This window comes from Sorex fumeus, unplaced genomic scaffold, assembly GCF_029834395.1.
Source record: "Sorex fumeus unplaced genomic scaffold, SorFum_2.1 ptg000058l, whole genome shotgun sequence".
In the NCBI taxonomy this organism is placed as follows: Eukaryota; Metazoa; Chordata; class Mammalia; order Eulipotyphla; family Soricidae; genus Sorex; species Sorex fumeus.
The window spans coordinates 19,305,648-19,323,485 of NW_026606115.1; the positions used below are offsets into that span (position 1 = coordinate 19,305,648).

The 17,838-nt window shown below is 38.4% G+C and overlaps 1 protein-coding gene across 2 annotated transcripts in view; it reads left to right on the top strand.

Annotated features, from left to right (window-relative positions):
- Positions 1 to 17,838, top strand: part of MORC4 (MORC family CW-type zinc finger 4) — a 99,396-nt gene that overhangs the window by 73,777 nt on the left and 7,781 nt on the right. For both annotated transcript variants that reach the window (XM_056125799.1, XM_056125801.1), the window contains exons 10-14: positions 3,425 to 3,508; positions 8,223 to 8,351; positions 10,353 to 10,421; positions 11,302 to 11,353; positions 12,711 to 12,886. In XM_056125799.1, the coding sequence (XP_055981774.1) occupies positions 3,425 to 3,508; positions 8,223 to 8,351; positions 10,353 to 10,421; positions 11,302 to 11,353; positions 12,711 to 12,886 (510 nt within the window). The remainder of the gene's footprint in view (positions 1 to 3,424; positions 3,509 to 8,222; positions 8,352 to 10,352; positions 10,422 to 11,301; positions 11,354 to 12,710; positions 12,887 to 17,838) is intronic.

Here is a 17,838-nt window from a genome sequence, read left to right on the forward strand (position 1 = left end):
TCCAAGAGGATGCCGGGGGGCTTGCAGGGTGAAATCCAAGTCCCGGGTTTGAGAAGTGGTGGATAAACTGACCTGGGTGGGGGAGAAAACCAGCTCAGCTTTGGGGACGAAAAGGAAGAGGCAGTGAGCGTCTGCTGTAAATCTTAAGGATGCTCCTTCACAAGCAATTTTCTTCTTTGATTTTGCTGTTTTCAGAATTTTCTTTCTTTTTCTTTAACTCAGAAAATTTGTTTATTATAACTGCATCAGCTCAACTTTAATCCTCCTGAATTAAATCTTCATTTAAGTAATGGAGAAGGAATTCAGATTTAAAAAAATAAAATCTAGGAAAATGAGGAGGTCCTTACAGTCTCCATTACAATACAGATTCAATGAGGAAATGGCAAGACAAGAGAAACAATATACTTAATCACAGTTCATAATGATTAATCCTACTAATTACTGCCGTGCCTTTCTAAAACAACAAATATTTTAAATTCATTCAACATTAGAAATGAAGGCGAGGGGGAAAAATAATAAAATCAAAGTCATTTGTTCTTCATGCACTGAATTTATAATCATCAAGGGTAGTCGGAAATTAAAGAGGATTTTTTTCCTTTTTTTAAAAAAGTTTCTAAAAATGGAGAAATTAAATTTCGGGTCTAACCTGAATTGGTGACAGCCATTTGCCACTAAGTGTGAATGAAGGTTGGGGAGGAAGATGGATAATCTGGTGGCAGTTCAAAGTTCAGCACAAGTGAAGGCAGAAAGCAAATGGTGTGTTCAAAGCCACCATTCTGGAGACACTCATTTGAATTGTCTCTCACAAATATCTTGAAATTCTGTAGCAAGTCCAAGTAGATCCTGGTTTCTCCGCCTTGGACAGACTCTGCTTTTCTAAATTCATCTCCATCATAAATACTCGCCAGGGCCAGCAACTCATCCTCCTGGGCCTCTCGGTCCTCAGACAACATTTAATTTTCTAAGGCGCTGTTAATAACCACCAGAAGAAAAGGATATCAACACCGTGGTTCGGATCTCAGTTCAGAGTCTGGGAGGGTGCAAACCCCATAGGTTCTGAAGACAATGGAGATGGGACAGCTGGAGCTCGGGGTAAGGCCAAGCCATGGAACTCATACAAGAAACACTATAGAAATTCAGCCATCCTGTTTCTTGGTCCTTAGCCGAGAATAAACCAGGGCGCCCCTTGGCCCCAGAGACTCGGGGCCAGTTCCAGATGAGTCTGGGCAAACCGGAAGTCGCTGACCCCCAGAATTTTATTTCTATCTATGGTTTTTGTCATTCTGATAAGGATGTGTCTTGGAGTATTTCTATTTGGATTTCTTTTAGCTGGTACTCTTCAGGTATTCTAAATCTGCTTGCATGCACTCTTAAGCTCCGGGAATGTCTTAGCAATGTCGTTGACAGTTGCTTCTTCATCAGGGTTTTCTTGTCTTTCTGGGAATCCAATGATTCTTATGTTATTCCTCTTGGCTTCATCCCGATTTTCTCTTGATATCTCTTGATTTATTTTGAATCTCATTTCCGTTTTCTGCTCTTGTCTGGAGGTCCTCTGCACCTCATCTTGGAGCTCACTGATTCTGTCCTCAGCAGCTGTTATTCTGCTGCTTTGGCCTTCCACCGAGTTTTTCATTTCACCTACAAAGTTTTTAGGTATGTCATTTCTGCTTGTATTTTCTTTTGCACTTTCCATATTTCTGCTCTCATATTCTCTTGTATTTTATCAAGAGTGCATAACATTGCTTCTTTGACCTCCTCAGACACCTTAAAAGCTCCATTCTAAATACATCATCTGATAGGTTTTATAGTTCATTATTATTGTTTGATTCATCTGGGCTAGCAACTTCAATCACTAAGCCTGGTGAGTTTCTGTGTTTTTTTTCCACTGTGACCTTTGAGTTTTGAAGTTTTTTCCTGTGTGTTGTTGTATGTGTTGGCCCCTGAAGTAGTACTGTCTTTGTGTGTTAACCATGGGTTATGACTATGTAAAGAAATGTGAGGCCTGGGTTAACTAATACCTCAAAGGTAGGATGTAGATGAAGTAACCTCTTTGCATAGATGTGATAGCATCTGTGCACATAAGTCTTTTTCTGGTTATTTAAGTTGTAGTGTTAAAATGTTTATTTGGGTCCTTTCTTTCTTCCTAATGAATGATTGTGTTGCTGTGAACTTCACTTTTGACACTTCTTTGCTTTGTCTCATGTTCTGGTAGCTTGAACCTTCATTCTCTATTGCTACCAAGGATCTTTTGATTTCCTCTTTGACCCTCTGGATGTTTATTAGTGAGTTGTATTTTGAATTTCCCCCACTTGTTATTGTAAATAATACTCTACTTTCAAAGCTTTGTGGTCTGGGATGTTAGTTGGTATCATACCTATCTTCTTGATTTTATGTAGTTGTTTTGTTACCCAAATGTATCTATTTTAGAAAATACCCTGTGTATACTCTAAGAGAATGTGTACTCAACTTAGGGGGAAGTAGGTAAATGGCCCTATATCTTTCTGCTACATTCACTTCTTCCTTCAAGACTAGAGTTTCTTTACTGAGTAGTTGCCTAGTTGATTTACAGAATGATAGTCTCCTACTACTACAGTGGTGGTGTTAATGTCTTCTTTCTTCATTTCTCTTAACAGTTACTTTATTTTGATGGACAATCATTAGGTGCATATATGTTTAGGGATATGAGTTCTTGATATATCAATTCTTTGGTATTTGTGAAGTGGCTATATCTGTCCCTTACTGCCTTTTTAAATTTCAAGTCTGTTGCCTGATAAAAATATAGCCATCTTGGACTTGCAAGTCAAATGCCCTACTCACTATACTGTTGCTCCAGATCCCCATCTTGGCATTTTAAGGGAATTGTTTGCCTGTAATATTATTTCCTAGCCCTTGACAGAGCCCATATTTGCCCCAACTGTTCAGGTGTGTTTATTTTTGTAGGCAGCAAAAAGTTGGCTTCAATTTTCTGATTCATCCTGTTGCTCTGTGTCTCTTCAGTATTTCATTCTCTGAGTTCAACATGTTCCTGAGTTGCTTCCTGGCAATCATCTGATAATCATAACTTCCTCTCAACATATTATTTGGCTCTGTTCTAGCTTTGCAATTTAGCCATTTGACACAGTCGATAATGTCAAGCACCTTTATCTCAAGTCTAAAAGTTCCCCAAAATTTGATGTCATGGTACATTTTCAGACTCATAACCATGTTACCTTCAAGCAAAGTGACTGTTTGACATTTTGATTTGGTTATTTTGACATAAAATTTATGAAGGAAATTTACAAAGTCATTGTGTTCTTATTTTCATTTCTTAAAGTGTAGATGTTCAGAACTAATATTCTGAATTGTTGACTTTTGTTAGATGGTAGTATATAGAAATTGAAAATCTTGAACATATTCTGAACATTAATTTTTTAATTTATTTTAGATTGACAATAAATGCCCTAGCTCAGAAGCTCGATGCTTATTGGAAAGAACATTTTGATAACTCAACCATTGCCAGACCAATACCGTGAGTAGTAAATACTGAATCTGAAGTGGGTAATGTCATTAAAGTTAATTGACATCATGAATAATTTCTGGTTAGTATCCAGAGAAAATGCAAGGAACAAGTGGGAAAGAGTAATTTGTTTTTTGGGGGTGGAAACACAACTAATGGTGTTCAGGGGTTACTCCCTGCTCGGTGCTCTGGGGTTGCTCCTTGTGGTGCTAGGAGATCATGCCATGTTGGGGATTGAATCCAGTCCTTCTGCGTGCATGTATTCAGTCAGTCCACTGATATATTACTCCAGCCTGGGAGAGCTTTTCTTATAAAATTCAGTTGACTAAAAATAGGAAATCATAGGTACTGATTTATCATTCTCTAAAACTACATCATTCCAGTTTAACACGTGTGATTTTGATAATAAATAGATTTTAACTCTGTAAGTTTATGCTACAGATAGTAAGATATAATGGAAGATAATAGTCATTTAAGTCGTACAGTCCTGGGGGAAATATGGATCTGCTTCTTAATAATTTGATGAGCTATGTTATGTAAGTAACTTTATCTCTCTGAGAATAGTAAATTAGATAACAGAACATTTTAATCCAGTGCCTAGCATGGTAATTATTCAGAAATGTTAGCAAACTTCGCTTTCCCCTTCTACTGGTAAATGTTGTTAGACCTGATTAAAGAAATTTGAGAGTAGACATATAGAACCTTGCATATAGAAGAAATATAGAATTTATTGAATCTAAGACAGGGAGATAAAGGATAATGTATCAAGATGAAATGGCTAGGTTGGCCAGGAATAGAACATAGTAAAGAGGGTAGAACATTTAAACTGCACATATACTCAGTTAAATCACCATCAAGACAGATTAAAGTATTAAAAATATATCTGGGGGTAAACTCCTTTGTTTTTTAATGGAAATGATAAGGCAAATTTTGTTTGAAATGCAAAGTGATTGATAAATAAATATTAATAACTTTTGCTGATCCAATCTATTTCAACCTCCATAGATTGAAAGAATTACGCATTTGAATGAGATTTCATTATTTACCTTTCACATGATCATGATCGTGAACTTTCACATTGCCAATGAAATTGAAAAGTGTTTGTTTACTGCTGAAGTGTGTATATGCCTATCTTTTTGGAAGGAGAATTGTAATGATGATTATTATTTGAATACTTACTATGTTCTTTTATGTGTTTGCACTTATTTATCACAATAATCCTAAAATATACTTTTATTATTTCTTTACAAATATAGAGAGCTTAAGTAATTTTCTCAAGATAAAAAAATAGAGAATGGGAGGCAGAGAGGTAGTATAGGGTTAAGGCATTTACATTGCAAGATTCCATCTCTACTTCAAGTCCTGGCACCATATGTAACCTCAAGCACAGAGACAAGGCTATCCCTTGAACATTGCCTGTTATGCCCGCCCCCCCCCCACAAAAAAACCCTAGAAGACAATGATAGATAAAAGATTGAATTATAGGTAATCAAGCCCACAAACACAAGTTCTTTACCATGATACTCTTCTTGATAGATGCAGTGAGAATTATAGCACAACCTCCTCAACACCTATTTATCACAAAAGCATGAGCTAAAGACAAGCATGAGTTCATGAATGAATCCACCATGGTTTGCATATAACCCAAGGCAGGGACTCGCTGTCTCTTAAATGTGTTTGTGCCCAAGAGTGTAATATTGGCATGCTTCTGCAAAAGACTGTCCTGTACATGTAAAAAAAACCAAATCTCTCCATTTCCACTACTGCTCAAACTGCCTTTTGCAGACTTTGGTTCAAAATAAAATAGACTGTATGGACCTATATTGACACAAGAGGTCAGACCTGAGCTTAGAATTTAGTGTTTGCTTGCTACATGGAGCTCCCTGAACTAGGATATAATCCCAAAATGTGTAAAAATCTATTGGGTAAAGCAGAGTTTTAAAATAAGAGAATGTTTTCTTTGATTGATAGAATTTCAGGTGTTTGTATGCTTGCTTTATATATTTCTGTGTTTTCCAGTTTTGGCATAGTTGAACCTGTTTTATAATAAGAAAAATGCACTACTAAAAATAAGAAAAAAAATAAGAAAGTTACATAAATCACACCACTGTATTTAAAAGTGCATTGAAAGAAGAATAACATATATAACGTAACATAAAGTCTGTCCTTGTCTGTCTTTTCTGTAGCCTTTCCCAATCCTACTCAAACCTTCCTTTCACACCTTAAGTGCTAATTACTTCCAATAGATGTAGTCTGTGTCCTTTCACAGAGAAGTGAATTCACTTTAAGGTGTGAATTAGATAGCTAGGTTTTTGAATCCTGAGAGACGGAGTGGATATGCATCTTAAGAATAGAACACTCAACATAGGAGTACAAATGAGTAGTATTTCTTAATCATACAGTAATTTCATTTTTATTGAACTTTCAAAACTTTTCTGATCCATACCTGACAATGCTTATGAGTTACTCCTTGTTCTTTGCTCTGAGTTCTCTCCTGGCAGTACGCAGGGAACCATATGATGCCAAGGATCTAACACAGGTTGATTTGCATGCAAGGCATACAAATCTCTTTGTCACTTTGCTCCCCAATTTTGGCAGGGCCTCAATTAGCGGTACTCAGGTTACTCCTGGCTCTGCACTTAAGGATTATTCCTAATGGTGCCGTATGGGGTGCCTGGGATCAAACCTTGGTTGGCTGCATACAAGGCAAGCACCCTACCAACTGTACTATCATTCTGGCCCCATGCACCCTGTTTTCAAAAGGAATCTCCATACAGTTTTCCATAGAGCCAACACTTGATGATTTCAGTCTTTTTATATAAGCCATTTTCTTAGGTGTGAAATAGTATCTCATCATTTCTATTTCCTTTTCCCTGATTAAAAAGTGATGTTGGATATTCCTGTGTCTGTGGCTACCTGTATGTCTAATTTGGATAAGTATTTAGTTGGCCCATTTAAATTGTGGCTTCCCAAACTTGTTTGGTTTTTGTTGTTGAGTTATGGGAGTCCTTTGTATATTTGAATAGTGACCCTCTGTCAAATTAATGATGTGCTGAATAGTTCTAGACTCAGTAAACTATGGTGGTTACCAGAGGGAAAGGAGAGTAGGAATAATGAGCAGTAGGATCTTTTGTTGGTGGGATGGCACTGGAATTTTGGTAGTGAGTGTGGTGACAATTATATAGAGAGAAGCATTAAGTTAAACCTCCAAGAGTCTATAATATTGTGGGCTAATGATGAGTCAGTGAAAATATAAAGTTTAAAACAAATTAAAAGATAGAACTCTAGAAAGGTTTTATATTAATAATGTACCCCAACTGTTTAACTAGATCCACCATTTCTAATTATATCACTGTCACTGTCCTCCCGTTGTTCATCGATTTGCTCAAGTGGGCCAGTAACATTGTGAGACTTGTTGTTACTGTGTTTGGCATATCGAATATGTCACGGGGAGCTTGCCAGGTTTTGCTGTGCAGGTGAAATACTCTCGGTAGCTTGCTGGGCTCTCCAAGAGGGGCAAAGGAATTGAACTTGGGTCGGTCTCTTGGCCGCGTACAAGGCAAATGCCCTACCCGCTGTGCTATCGCTCCAGCCCTAATTTATATAACTTAACCAAATTTATATTACTTTTAAAGATAATTTGGCTATATCATGCTAATAAAAGTGTGATTTAAATATAAACAGAGACATTTTTGAAAGAAAACTCTAGGGATAAAAGGACTAGGGAGCCTGAACGCAAATATTTTGGAGGAATTTGGGGGACTCCCAACTGTACTCAGAACTTATTCTTGGCTCTGAGCTCAGAGATCACTCCTGGTGGGCTCAGGAGACCGTGTGCGGTTCTGGGAATTGAACCAAGGTTAGCTGCATGCAAGGCAAGAAGTTTGCCCACTGTACTGTTTCTCCAGCTCCTGGGGACAAATGTTTTGATGATGATGTTTCAGTAACACTTTCAAATGTATTCAAACCTGAATTTGAGTTGAAGCAAATAAAATGATTCTGTAGGTTCTGTATCTCAGTAATGCTGTAATACATAACATTTTCATAGTGAATTTTAGAGTTAAAATGAATACAGGATTTCAGTATCTGTGTATTATTGAGCATAAATAAAGGTGACTCTCCACATTAATACATGCTACTGTTTTTTCCATATGCATAACTGGTATAGTTCTATCATTTTATTTCTTGAGTTCAGGCACATTTTAGACATTTAGATCACAGTAGTTTCAACACATAATGTATGAAAATATGTTCTTTTACCTTCAAGGTGAGCTTTTCTTTCTGTTTTAGTTTCTGTTTAAAGGTTATACTCGACTATTCTCAGGGCTTACTCCTGCCTCTATGCTCAAATATTCCTGGTGGGGCTCAAGACACCGACCATACATTGTGCTAGGGATCAAACCAGGGTTGGCCTCGTGCAAAGCAGGCACCCTACTCTCTGTACTATCTTTCCAGCTCCTTTCTTGTGTTCTTTTTGTTTTGCTTTGGTTTTTGCCACACCTAGCAGTGTTCAGGGCTTATTTCTGGCTCTGACCTCAGACATTACTTCTGGTGAGGCTTGGGAGATCATATGAAGTCCCTGGGATTGAATCTGAGTCCACCACATGCCAAGCAAGCACCCTCCCCACTGAACTCTTTCTTCAGCTCCTCAAAGTGAAGCCTTTCTAATGTAAGATAGCATAGAGCTAGAATAGACACAGTCACACTTTTGTTTACTTTAATTTAGGAAAATTCCTGACCAGACCTGGGTACAGTGTGATGAGTGCCTTAAATGGAGAAAGCTTCCTGGCAAGGTTGATCCATCTACATTACCTGCAAGATGGTTTTGTTACTACAATTCCCATCCAAAGTACAGGTAAGGCTAAGGTTCAAATGCTATGCCTCATATAGCTCCTGATGTGTGTCAGTATTCTAAAACACTATGCATCTCAAGTCTGTACCTGTTGGCCTAGCAATCCAATCTCTGTTCTAACAGGCTTCACCTTTCCTATCCTCCTTATTTTTCATAAAAATACAAAATTTAGACTTTAACCAGGCCTGTGGCTCTATTGTTACCCATATAGTCCTACTTATCTACTACTCCATGATTAGATAATGTTATTCCTCTTACTCAAAATGACTGCTCATTCTATCTGCCTATGCAAATCTTACCTATTTAGTAAGTTAAAATATTCTATGTGATATTTTTCATGTTGGTAGTAGTTTATAGCGCTTTTACTCTTCAGTCATTTGCTCATTTTTCATTTTATAGTTTTGGTATATATTTCTTATGTATATAGGTTGGTTCTTCAAGAGATTTAAGCTCCATGAAACCAAGGGCTTTGGACTTCAGATTGAGTTGATGATTCTCTTCAAATGCTTCCTGTACTTGTATCTGTTGTTGAAGCTATTGTATATTCAGTGCTTTCTGTTTACATGTTTGCTTTCCAGATATGCTGTATGTTCTTGGACATAGAGCCTGATATATTCATAAATACTTATTTTCTTTAAACAAATAATTTTCATTTTACTTAGTAGTCTGTGAATTCATAGTAATCAGTTTAATACAGCCATGATTTTCTTAATTTTTTTCCTACAAGAAATGTGGTATTAAAAGATACTAAAATAGCGTATACTCTCTAGGAAAAAATTAAATGGAGGAAATTAGATTAAGTGAATTCTAAATCTATAATATGTAAGCGGTCTCCTATAGACTCCATATGTGCGTAAGCACATCTCCATGGAAATTAAGTAGGTAAGCAGGAGTGTGTGATTAGAATATGGGACTAACTGCTTAGAATACTCATTTTTGTCTGTACCACCTATAAGTTCACACTTGTGGAATATTTTGCCACTTATGAAGTAGAATATCCTATAGGATTCCAATTATTACTAATTTTTATTTTGAGGATACTTTTGACAAATGAATTGTAACTTTTAATACTCATTTTAGATTTTACTGTTGAAATTCTGATTCTCATGTTTTACATATAGCGATGTCTTTCCATTTATAGAATTTCTTTATTTTCCTCTTCTTAAGTCTCTTTAAGTAAGTAAGTAAAGGCCCTCCCGTTGATCATCGATTTGCTCGAGCGGGCCCAGTAACATCTCCATTGGAGACTTTGTTGTTACTGTGTCTGGCATATCGAATACTCTCAGTAGCTTGCCGGGCTCTCCGAGAGGGGCGGAGGAATTGAACTCGGGTCGGCCATGTTGGCCGCTTGTAAGGCGAATGCCCTACCGCTGTGCTATCGCTCCAGCCCTTTAATATTCATTTTATAGTGTCAGTTCCTCATCACTTTTGCTGTTCCCCACTCATAGCTTCTGTTTTTATCCTTCAGGCATTATCTTCTACTATAGGGATTCTCGTGCTTCTAGACTACACTGTTAGAGAGAAACTATGTACCTGCACCCATAGAGTGGCCTTGAAGGAAGAGAAGCATAGTAGAGAGGAGAAAGCAACTCCAGTTAGGAGTCCAAAGTTCCAGTTTCCCAACACTATAGTATAAAGTAAAGTAAAGGTCCTCCCGTTGATCATCGATTTGCTCGAGCAGGCCCAGTAACGTCTCCATTGGAGACTTTGTTGTTACTGTGTCTGGCATATCGAATACTCTTGGTAGCTTGCCGGGCTCTCCGAGAGGGGCGGAGGAATCGAACTCGAGTCGGCCATGTTGGCTGCGTGCAAGGCAGACGCCCTACCCGCTGTGCTAGGGGTGGTCATATCTTTGAATGCTTCAAATATCCATGGTATTGAATAATAAGAAATATTTTGAAACTTTATGTTACAAAAACTAGTATAATATGAGATGTTAGAAATCAAACAAGGAAAAGTCCCAAAACTTTAATGCCTAAATGTATACTCCTCTCTATACTGCAGGAGATGCTCTGTTCCAGAGGAGCAAGAACTCATTGATGAAGACCTGCACTTGAGCAAAGCCAAGAAACAGTTGAGTATACTGATATGGTGTTCCGTGTCATAAAGTAGATGCCCATCATAATAGGATGGGGTGGGTATTGTGATGATAAAGGATGTATTTTATTTATTTATTATTATTATTGTTTGGAGGTTCTAGCAGGGGAGCGCAGCTACTCGTATACCCTCGACCGAAGACTGGTCCGTCGAGCGATAGCACAGCGGTAGGGTGTTTGCCTTACAAACAGCCAACATGGCAGACCCGAGTTCGATTCTTCCACCCCTCTCAGAGAGCCCGGCAAGCTACCGAGAGTATCTTGCCCACACAGCAGAGCCTGGCAAGCTACCCGTGATGTATTCGATATGCCAAACACAGTAACAAGAAGTCTCATGATGGAGACATTACTGGGCCCGCTCGAGCAAATCAGTGAACAACGGGAGGACCGGACCAGATTATTATTATTATCATTTGCTTTTTGGGTGACACCCGGTGATGCAAAGGGGTTACTCCTGCTTTATGCATTCAGGTATTACTCCTGGAGATGCTCGGGGGACCATATGGGATGCTGGGAATAGAACCCGGGTTGGCCGCGTGCAAGGCAAATGCGCTACCCGCTGTGCTATCACTCCAGACCCTCATATCTTTAATTCTTGATTTTTTCTGATCATCTTATGAATATCTCAGCTATTGGGTGCCTTTAGTTTATTCCCCTCCCTCCACAGTCCCTCTCTATTTTGATGAAGCATTTGAAATCTCTATGGAGTAGCAGTGTTCAGGAAGGCGCTCTTTGTTACTCAATGAATCTCACACCATTTGTAATTTGGAAAGAACTTTGTAATCTAAATCTACAGTGGTGATCCATGTCAGACTGAGAAATTTCAAAAGTGAACTAAAAACACTTTTATCTTCTAGAGATCAAACTGTTGAGAAGAAGAAGGTGCCAAAGGAAAATGAAACCCAACAGGTAAGAGATAGTCTGCCCTCTTCCTTTTCTCACTTAACGTTTTCCCCAACAGAGGACACAGGTTGAAGGAAGCAGCAATCTTGAAAGCTGACATAGAAATATTGAGCCATTTCCCTTGTGGTCTTTTTCCCCTTGATTTCACTTTGTTCTGCTATTGCTAATGTTCAGAGCACCAAAATTAGAAGAGCTAAATTATTTTCTTAGAGATGGTCTTAGTACTCATTGTGGACAGTGTAAATGTCACATTCTGTGTCTTAATATTCGGGGCTGTGTTCCATCCTCATACAGGCTGCTCCTGTTGAGTGTGTGGTTTTCCTCAGTCTTTTTTTCTTCCAGGATTCAGAGGTGATGCTTTCCTCCTTCCTTTTGGGAAGAAAGGGTGGTTCTTTGTGTTCCTCCCCCATCCCTGCTTTCAGGCTGGCTGGCTTTTATAAAGACTCTGCTGTTTTGAATTTTCAGGAGCACTGTCTCTCGGACATGGTTGCCCAGCTCCGGACGCTGAAGGGTGCAATAAGGTTGGCCGTCCTTTCAGGGACACTCCTTTCCTGACAGCCACCATAGCACCCATGAATCTACCCCACCCAACCTTGACTTTCTGCATGACTTTCCTCTTGATCGTCTTTCCTAGAGATAGCTGCTAGTCGCATGTTAGACTCACCTTCCACCCACTCAAGCCAGGGTAAGGTCAGACTGGTGAGGATAGAGGCAATTTAATACCATTTCCTCTTCTGACATCCTACCAAGACCCAGGTATATAAACAGGGTATCATACCCTGAAGTCTTGGCCTAAGAGCCTGATCTAGAGATTGGGAGATTTCCTGGGTCTGCCTTGTCCTCATTCAGTTTACCTCCCTTTAATATACCTGTACCTTCATCACTTATTCTATCTTCATAAGCTGGCTCTCCCACGAGATCCCAGACGCATGTCTCTGTGTGTGCACTATGAATATATGTTAGTCTCTCGCATGCATTTCTTCAGCACAGACACTTGCAGCAGTGCTTATTCCCTAAACCTTCCCCTCATTACAGCTCTCAGAAGAGTGAAAGCCCAGCTCTAAACTGGGTCACAGGAGAGAACTAGATAGTTGTTAGGGGGCCTGGGTTAGCTGTGGGTGGGATAACTCTAGGAGCCAATAAGTGAGCTGGGGAGGTCTGATGGTGTTTAGGTAAGGTTATAACTGAACGTGCCTGGGTTCAGTGTGTCCTAGTGTACGTTACTGCGCGCTGTTTGTTTTGTGTAGGAAACACTGTTTTTTTATTTGGTCAAGTATTTTTTCCTAGCATCCGAAGGATTGACTCATCCTTTGGTATTTAGTTTGATATTGGATTTTTTATCATTTCTTTCTTTCTTTTCTAGGCACCCTCTGTTCCATTTAAGATTCCTACTATTCAAGATATGGATGAATCAAATAACAAGACAGTTAGATATGAGGGAATTAATAGCCCTACCCAGCTTCCATCTCCTGGAGAAGAAAACAGAACACCTTCTCTTCAACTTAAGCCCCTGGACACCAGTGCTTTTCAGTTTTCCAGGTGAGTAGAAAACATGGACTGCTCTTTAGTAAGACTGAGTCAGTTTTCCTCTAAACTAAGCTGATGTAGTTATCTTGTTTATTTTCCTAAGGTCTGTGCTTAGGACTCAGAAGGAGAAATATCATTTTTGTGTTAACAGAATTATATCTTGTATGTGCCCCCCACACTTTTTTTTAACATTTTGTTATATTAAAACTGCTGCTCTGTGAAGTATATATAATTTTTTAAGAAAAAAATTCTGATATCATCATAGATGAACTCTTTTTTGTATCTTATGTGTTCACATTACTTTGGAAATTGTGTAAGTGAAATATGGGGCATGAAAAAATTTTTTGAAGAGCATATGCAAATGTAAGGCAGCATTATATAGATATGCATTTTATTAGAATTATGTATATCCAGTTTTCTATGCTCCTTATGCCTATCAAATATTGCCCATGTCATTATAAAAATTACTATTAGAAGTTTGTGCCGTTAGGTACTAGCCATTTAGTTCATTGTTTTCTGGAATAAATTATTAGAATAAATTTTGGCTTTGAAATTTTGGGACATTTCCTTGTTTAACTTCTAGCATCTCATCAATACTACTATGCTAGTCCTTGTAACATATAGTGTCAATATATTCCTTTGTGTTCAATATCAGGAATATTTGAAGCATTCAAAGATATGACTGCCCCAATCCTATAGTGTTGGGAAACTGGAACTTTGAACTCCTAACTTGAGTTTCTTTCTCCACTCGACTATGCTTCTCTCTTCCTGCAAGGCCACTCCATGGGGCAGGCATATAGTTGCTCTCTAATAGGAAAAAGTTCTACATTCATCGATAATGTGACTCATATAGTAGGGTATGAATGTTTCATTGACTTTTCCAACTTAGACATATTTTATAAGATCATTTTATTAGTTTAGCTTCTATTAAAAATTTTATTCATGTGCTGGGTGTTATAAGGGTCTTCTATCTGCAGCACTTAATTATGGAATAATCACTGTATAAGGAACTTGCATACCAGTAGAGATGTGTACCTACATGAGATACAGAAGAAACAAGAAACAAGCAAAAGAGTCATTAACAGTCGGTATAATGTGTGTGGGAGAACATAATTAAGTGCTGCAGATAGAAGAACCATATAACACCCAGCATATGAATAAAATTTTTAATAGAAGCTATACTAATAAAACTAATAGAACACTAAGGAGATTGAATAAGAATATATGTGAAGCATCTAGAGCAGTCTAGTATTGAAACTACATTTCCTGAGATTGAACTATAGGTAACCAAATGATACAGTTCAGTTTTAGTTCTTGGAAGGCTTAAGCCCAATTTTTCTCTGTTCTCAACCAATTGGAATATCCATTGTAGGTTAAGAGGAGTATATAGTAAGTACTATGTGTTTTTAATCATATTATTCTCTAAGATGATTATGGAATATTAAGGTATCATTGGTTTTGAAGGATATCCTTTCTCTACTGTTAACCACTTTGGTTTTCTTTGTTTTATATAAAGTGAGTGCTAGCCTGAAGATGTAAAAGATAACCATGTGTGTATTTGATCAGTGCAATGTGGCAGCATATCCATTGGGTGGCATACTACATCAATATTTATTGGGAATTTTATATGTAGAACTGCTATATTCAGAGTTATATTTTGGCTATAGAGTACATCCGAAGTACTTTGTGTGAAATTTCAGTTTGAGATAGTATTCTAAGGAGAAAGATATGCATGTAAGTGAAGTCAATAAAAACATGTGTCATGTAAGTCAGTAAATGATGATTGTATCGGTCATTTCAAGTAAAATGTATAAGGAAATTCATGTTCTTTGAGTGGAATCTGCTACTAAACAAGGAAAAATGAAGGTGCTCATAAGATTATTAAAATATATTGGATTAAGGTCTAAAGTAGCCATAAGCATATGCACCAAAGGGAGAATCAGTGACTGTAATTTATTTAGCTATTTAGAGAGATTGTGATTGTGTTTCAGAAGCTGATTTGTTCCTGTTTTTAAATGATAACCAAAAAACCCCTTCCAAATTACACTGTAATGGTGGCAGGCAATATATTCTAATATGTTTAAAGGAATACTTGGAACAACAAATACGAAGTAGAAATAGAACAGTTCTGCAAATGAAAAATATTGTTTCAGATGCAAGGATGAACTGAGAATTTAAAAATATCATCCTTTTGGGAGCTGGAGCAATAGTACAGAGCATAGGGCATTTGCCTTGCACGTGGCCAACCCGGGTTCGATTCTCAACTAAGCACCGCCAGGAGTGATTCCTGAGTGCAGAGCCAGGAGTAACCCCTAAGCATTGCCAGGTGTGATCCAAAAATCAAAAATGAAAGAAAATAAAATAAAAATCTCATCCTTTAGAAAAATTTCCAGAATACAGAAATGAGTAGCGTGTTAGATTCTTTCACCAACAAATAACTATTTAACTGCAAGAAATCAGAAACTACTTTTTTTAAAAAAAAAAAGAAACTCATTCTGTATTCCTAAAAAATGTTCTAGTGGCAGTCAAAAAATCAAATATTCGGGGCTGGAGTGATAGTATAACAGGTATGGTATATGCCTTGCACATGGTCAACCGAGGTTAGATCCCTGGCATCACATATGGTCCCCCGAGCACCGTCAGGAGGAATTCCTGAGTGCAGAGCCAGAAGTAACCCTTGTACATCACCAGGTATGACCCACAAAGCCAGAAAAAAAGAAAACAGTCATATATTCATTCAGGATGACCAATTAAATATCAAGAATAACAGCAAGAATTGCTGGCATTTTGCCAACCCCATTCCCATTCCAAAGCTGTGTTTTAAGAAAGCAGCTTGAGGGGATGTCATCCAGTGTCTCACTGTGCTTTCACCCGGGAGGGACAAGTCTCTAAATAAAATATTTTACTCTTGGAAAATTACCACCCCTCTCCCCAGACTTTGCATGGTGGCATAGAGATTCTGTTAGGGAGAGAGACAGGCCTTGAATATGAAAAACTAACTCTACCTGAAGGAAATGACTCTATGAATCAGATTGTGGAGAGTTCTGTTCCTAAGGGAATTATGAAAAGTAATGGGAATATTAATAAAGAAAAGAAAATATTCATAGTTCCATGACACAGGTTACCCCAAGCAGAATGGCTGAAAAATCAGAAATCTGGTTAACAGAAGGTCAATGAAAAAATACATTTAAAAAAACCCTTTGTAAGGTGAACTTGAAAGTAGTCCCCTAGCTTTATACACTGATAAATCAGTAAAAGACAGGAGTCTCAGTCACACAGTCTCTGGCAGTCACTGGCTAACCAACAAGCTTCTTTGATTCAGTGTCAACACCTGAAAAATCAGTATTAAAAGTAAATCATCCATAGCCCTGGTATCCTGGAAGATTGAGTTACTACTCAAGGCTGTGTCTGTCAGAGGTGATTGTAATGGGAAATCTAAGCTGCTATTACCCTATTGTATATGGAGCACAAACAAAAAAAAAACTGTAACTGTTACAGCAGTCTCCAAACCACATATCCCATGGTAAAAGGCAAATATCAAACTTTTTTAAGGGGGCCCAAGCACAGTTTTGTTTTGTTGCTTTTTGTTTTGTTTTGTTTGGGGCCACACTAGGCTATGCACAGGGATTACTCCTAGCTATGAACTCAGGAATCACTGCTGATAGGGTTCAGAGGACCATATGGGATGCCAGAGATCTTAGGTGGACGACTGCATGCAAGACAAAACAGTTATACTATGACTCTAGCCCTCAAACACAATTTTTGATAAGTGACCTACGATGCTCAGATCAACATTGAGAAAATAACCTGAGCAGGGACAGTTAGAAACTGAACACTGTGGAAGAAATAAATTTCATGGAGGTTAACTCCTGCAAGTCACTAAAGAACAACCAAGCAAACATAAACAGCATTGACTCTTCAAGAGGAGGGGATAAGAGTTGTTACCTTATGTTATTTGAAATAGCTCACTGTCAGTTCAGAGAAATAGTATAGGGGTTAAGGCACATGCAGCTGACCGTAGGTAGAACACTGGCACCACATATAGTCCCCCAAGTACCACCAATAGTGATCCTTGAGCACAGATCCAGGAGTAGGCCCTGAACATCACCGTGCAAAAATATCCCAAATCAGAATAGCAGGTGTTTCAGTAAGAGAGATAGTATGGGATTAGAACACATGCTTGCATGCAGCTAACCTTGATTAGGTCCCTAGCACCTCATCATCCCCCCTGGCATTGCCAGATGTAGCCCTAGAGGTGTTCCCAAGGACCATTATGGTGGCTTGGGAAGTCCTTGGCACATTAGGACCCAAACAGCACCATATCCTCAGGCCCTCTCATTGAGGAGTAAGCCCTGAGTACAGCTGAATGTGGCCCCCAAACAAAAAAAAATGTAATTTTATCCCTAACCCGTTACACATACAATTTGCTGACAACAAGTGTTATTAAAGGAGAAATGACAATAGTAGGAATAAAGTAAGATAGCATCTAGTTGGGCTGAAGGAATAGCACAACAGGCTGGGCGTTTGCCTTGCAAGCAGCCAACATGGTCGACCAGAGTTCGATTCCTCCACCCCTCTCAGAGAGCCCGGCAAGCTACCAAGAGTATCTCGTCCGCACAGCAAAGTCTGGCAAGCTCCCCGTGATGTATTCTATATGCCAAACACAGTAACAACAAGTTTCACAATGGAGACATTACTGGACCCGCTCAAGCAAATCAATGAACAACGGGAGGACAATGACAGTGACAGCATCTAGTTATAACAGAATCAGTCTGATCTTGGTGTTAGTCTCGTATTTTGTTACTTTATGTTCGCCAAATGAATGCAGTCTTTCTATATCTGTCTCTCTCTTTCTGACTCATTTCGCTTAGCATGATACTTTCCGTGTAGTACCACTTGTATGTAAATTTGATGACTTAATCCTTTCTAACAGCTACATCACGGTCACAGTCATCCCGTTGTTC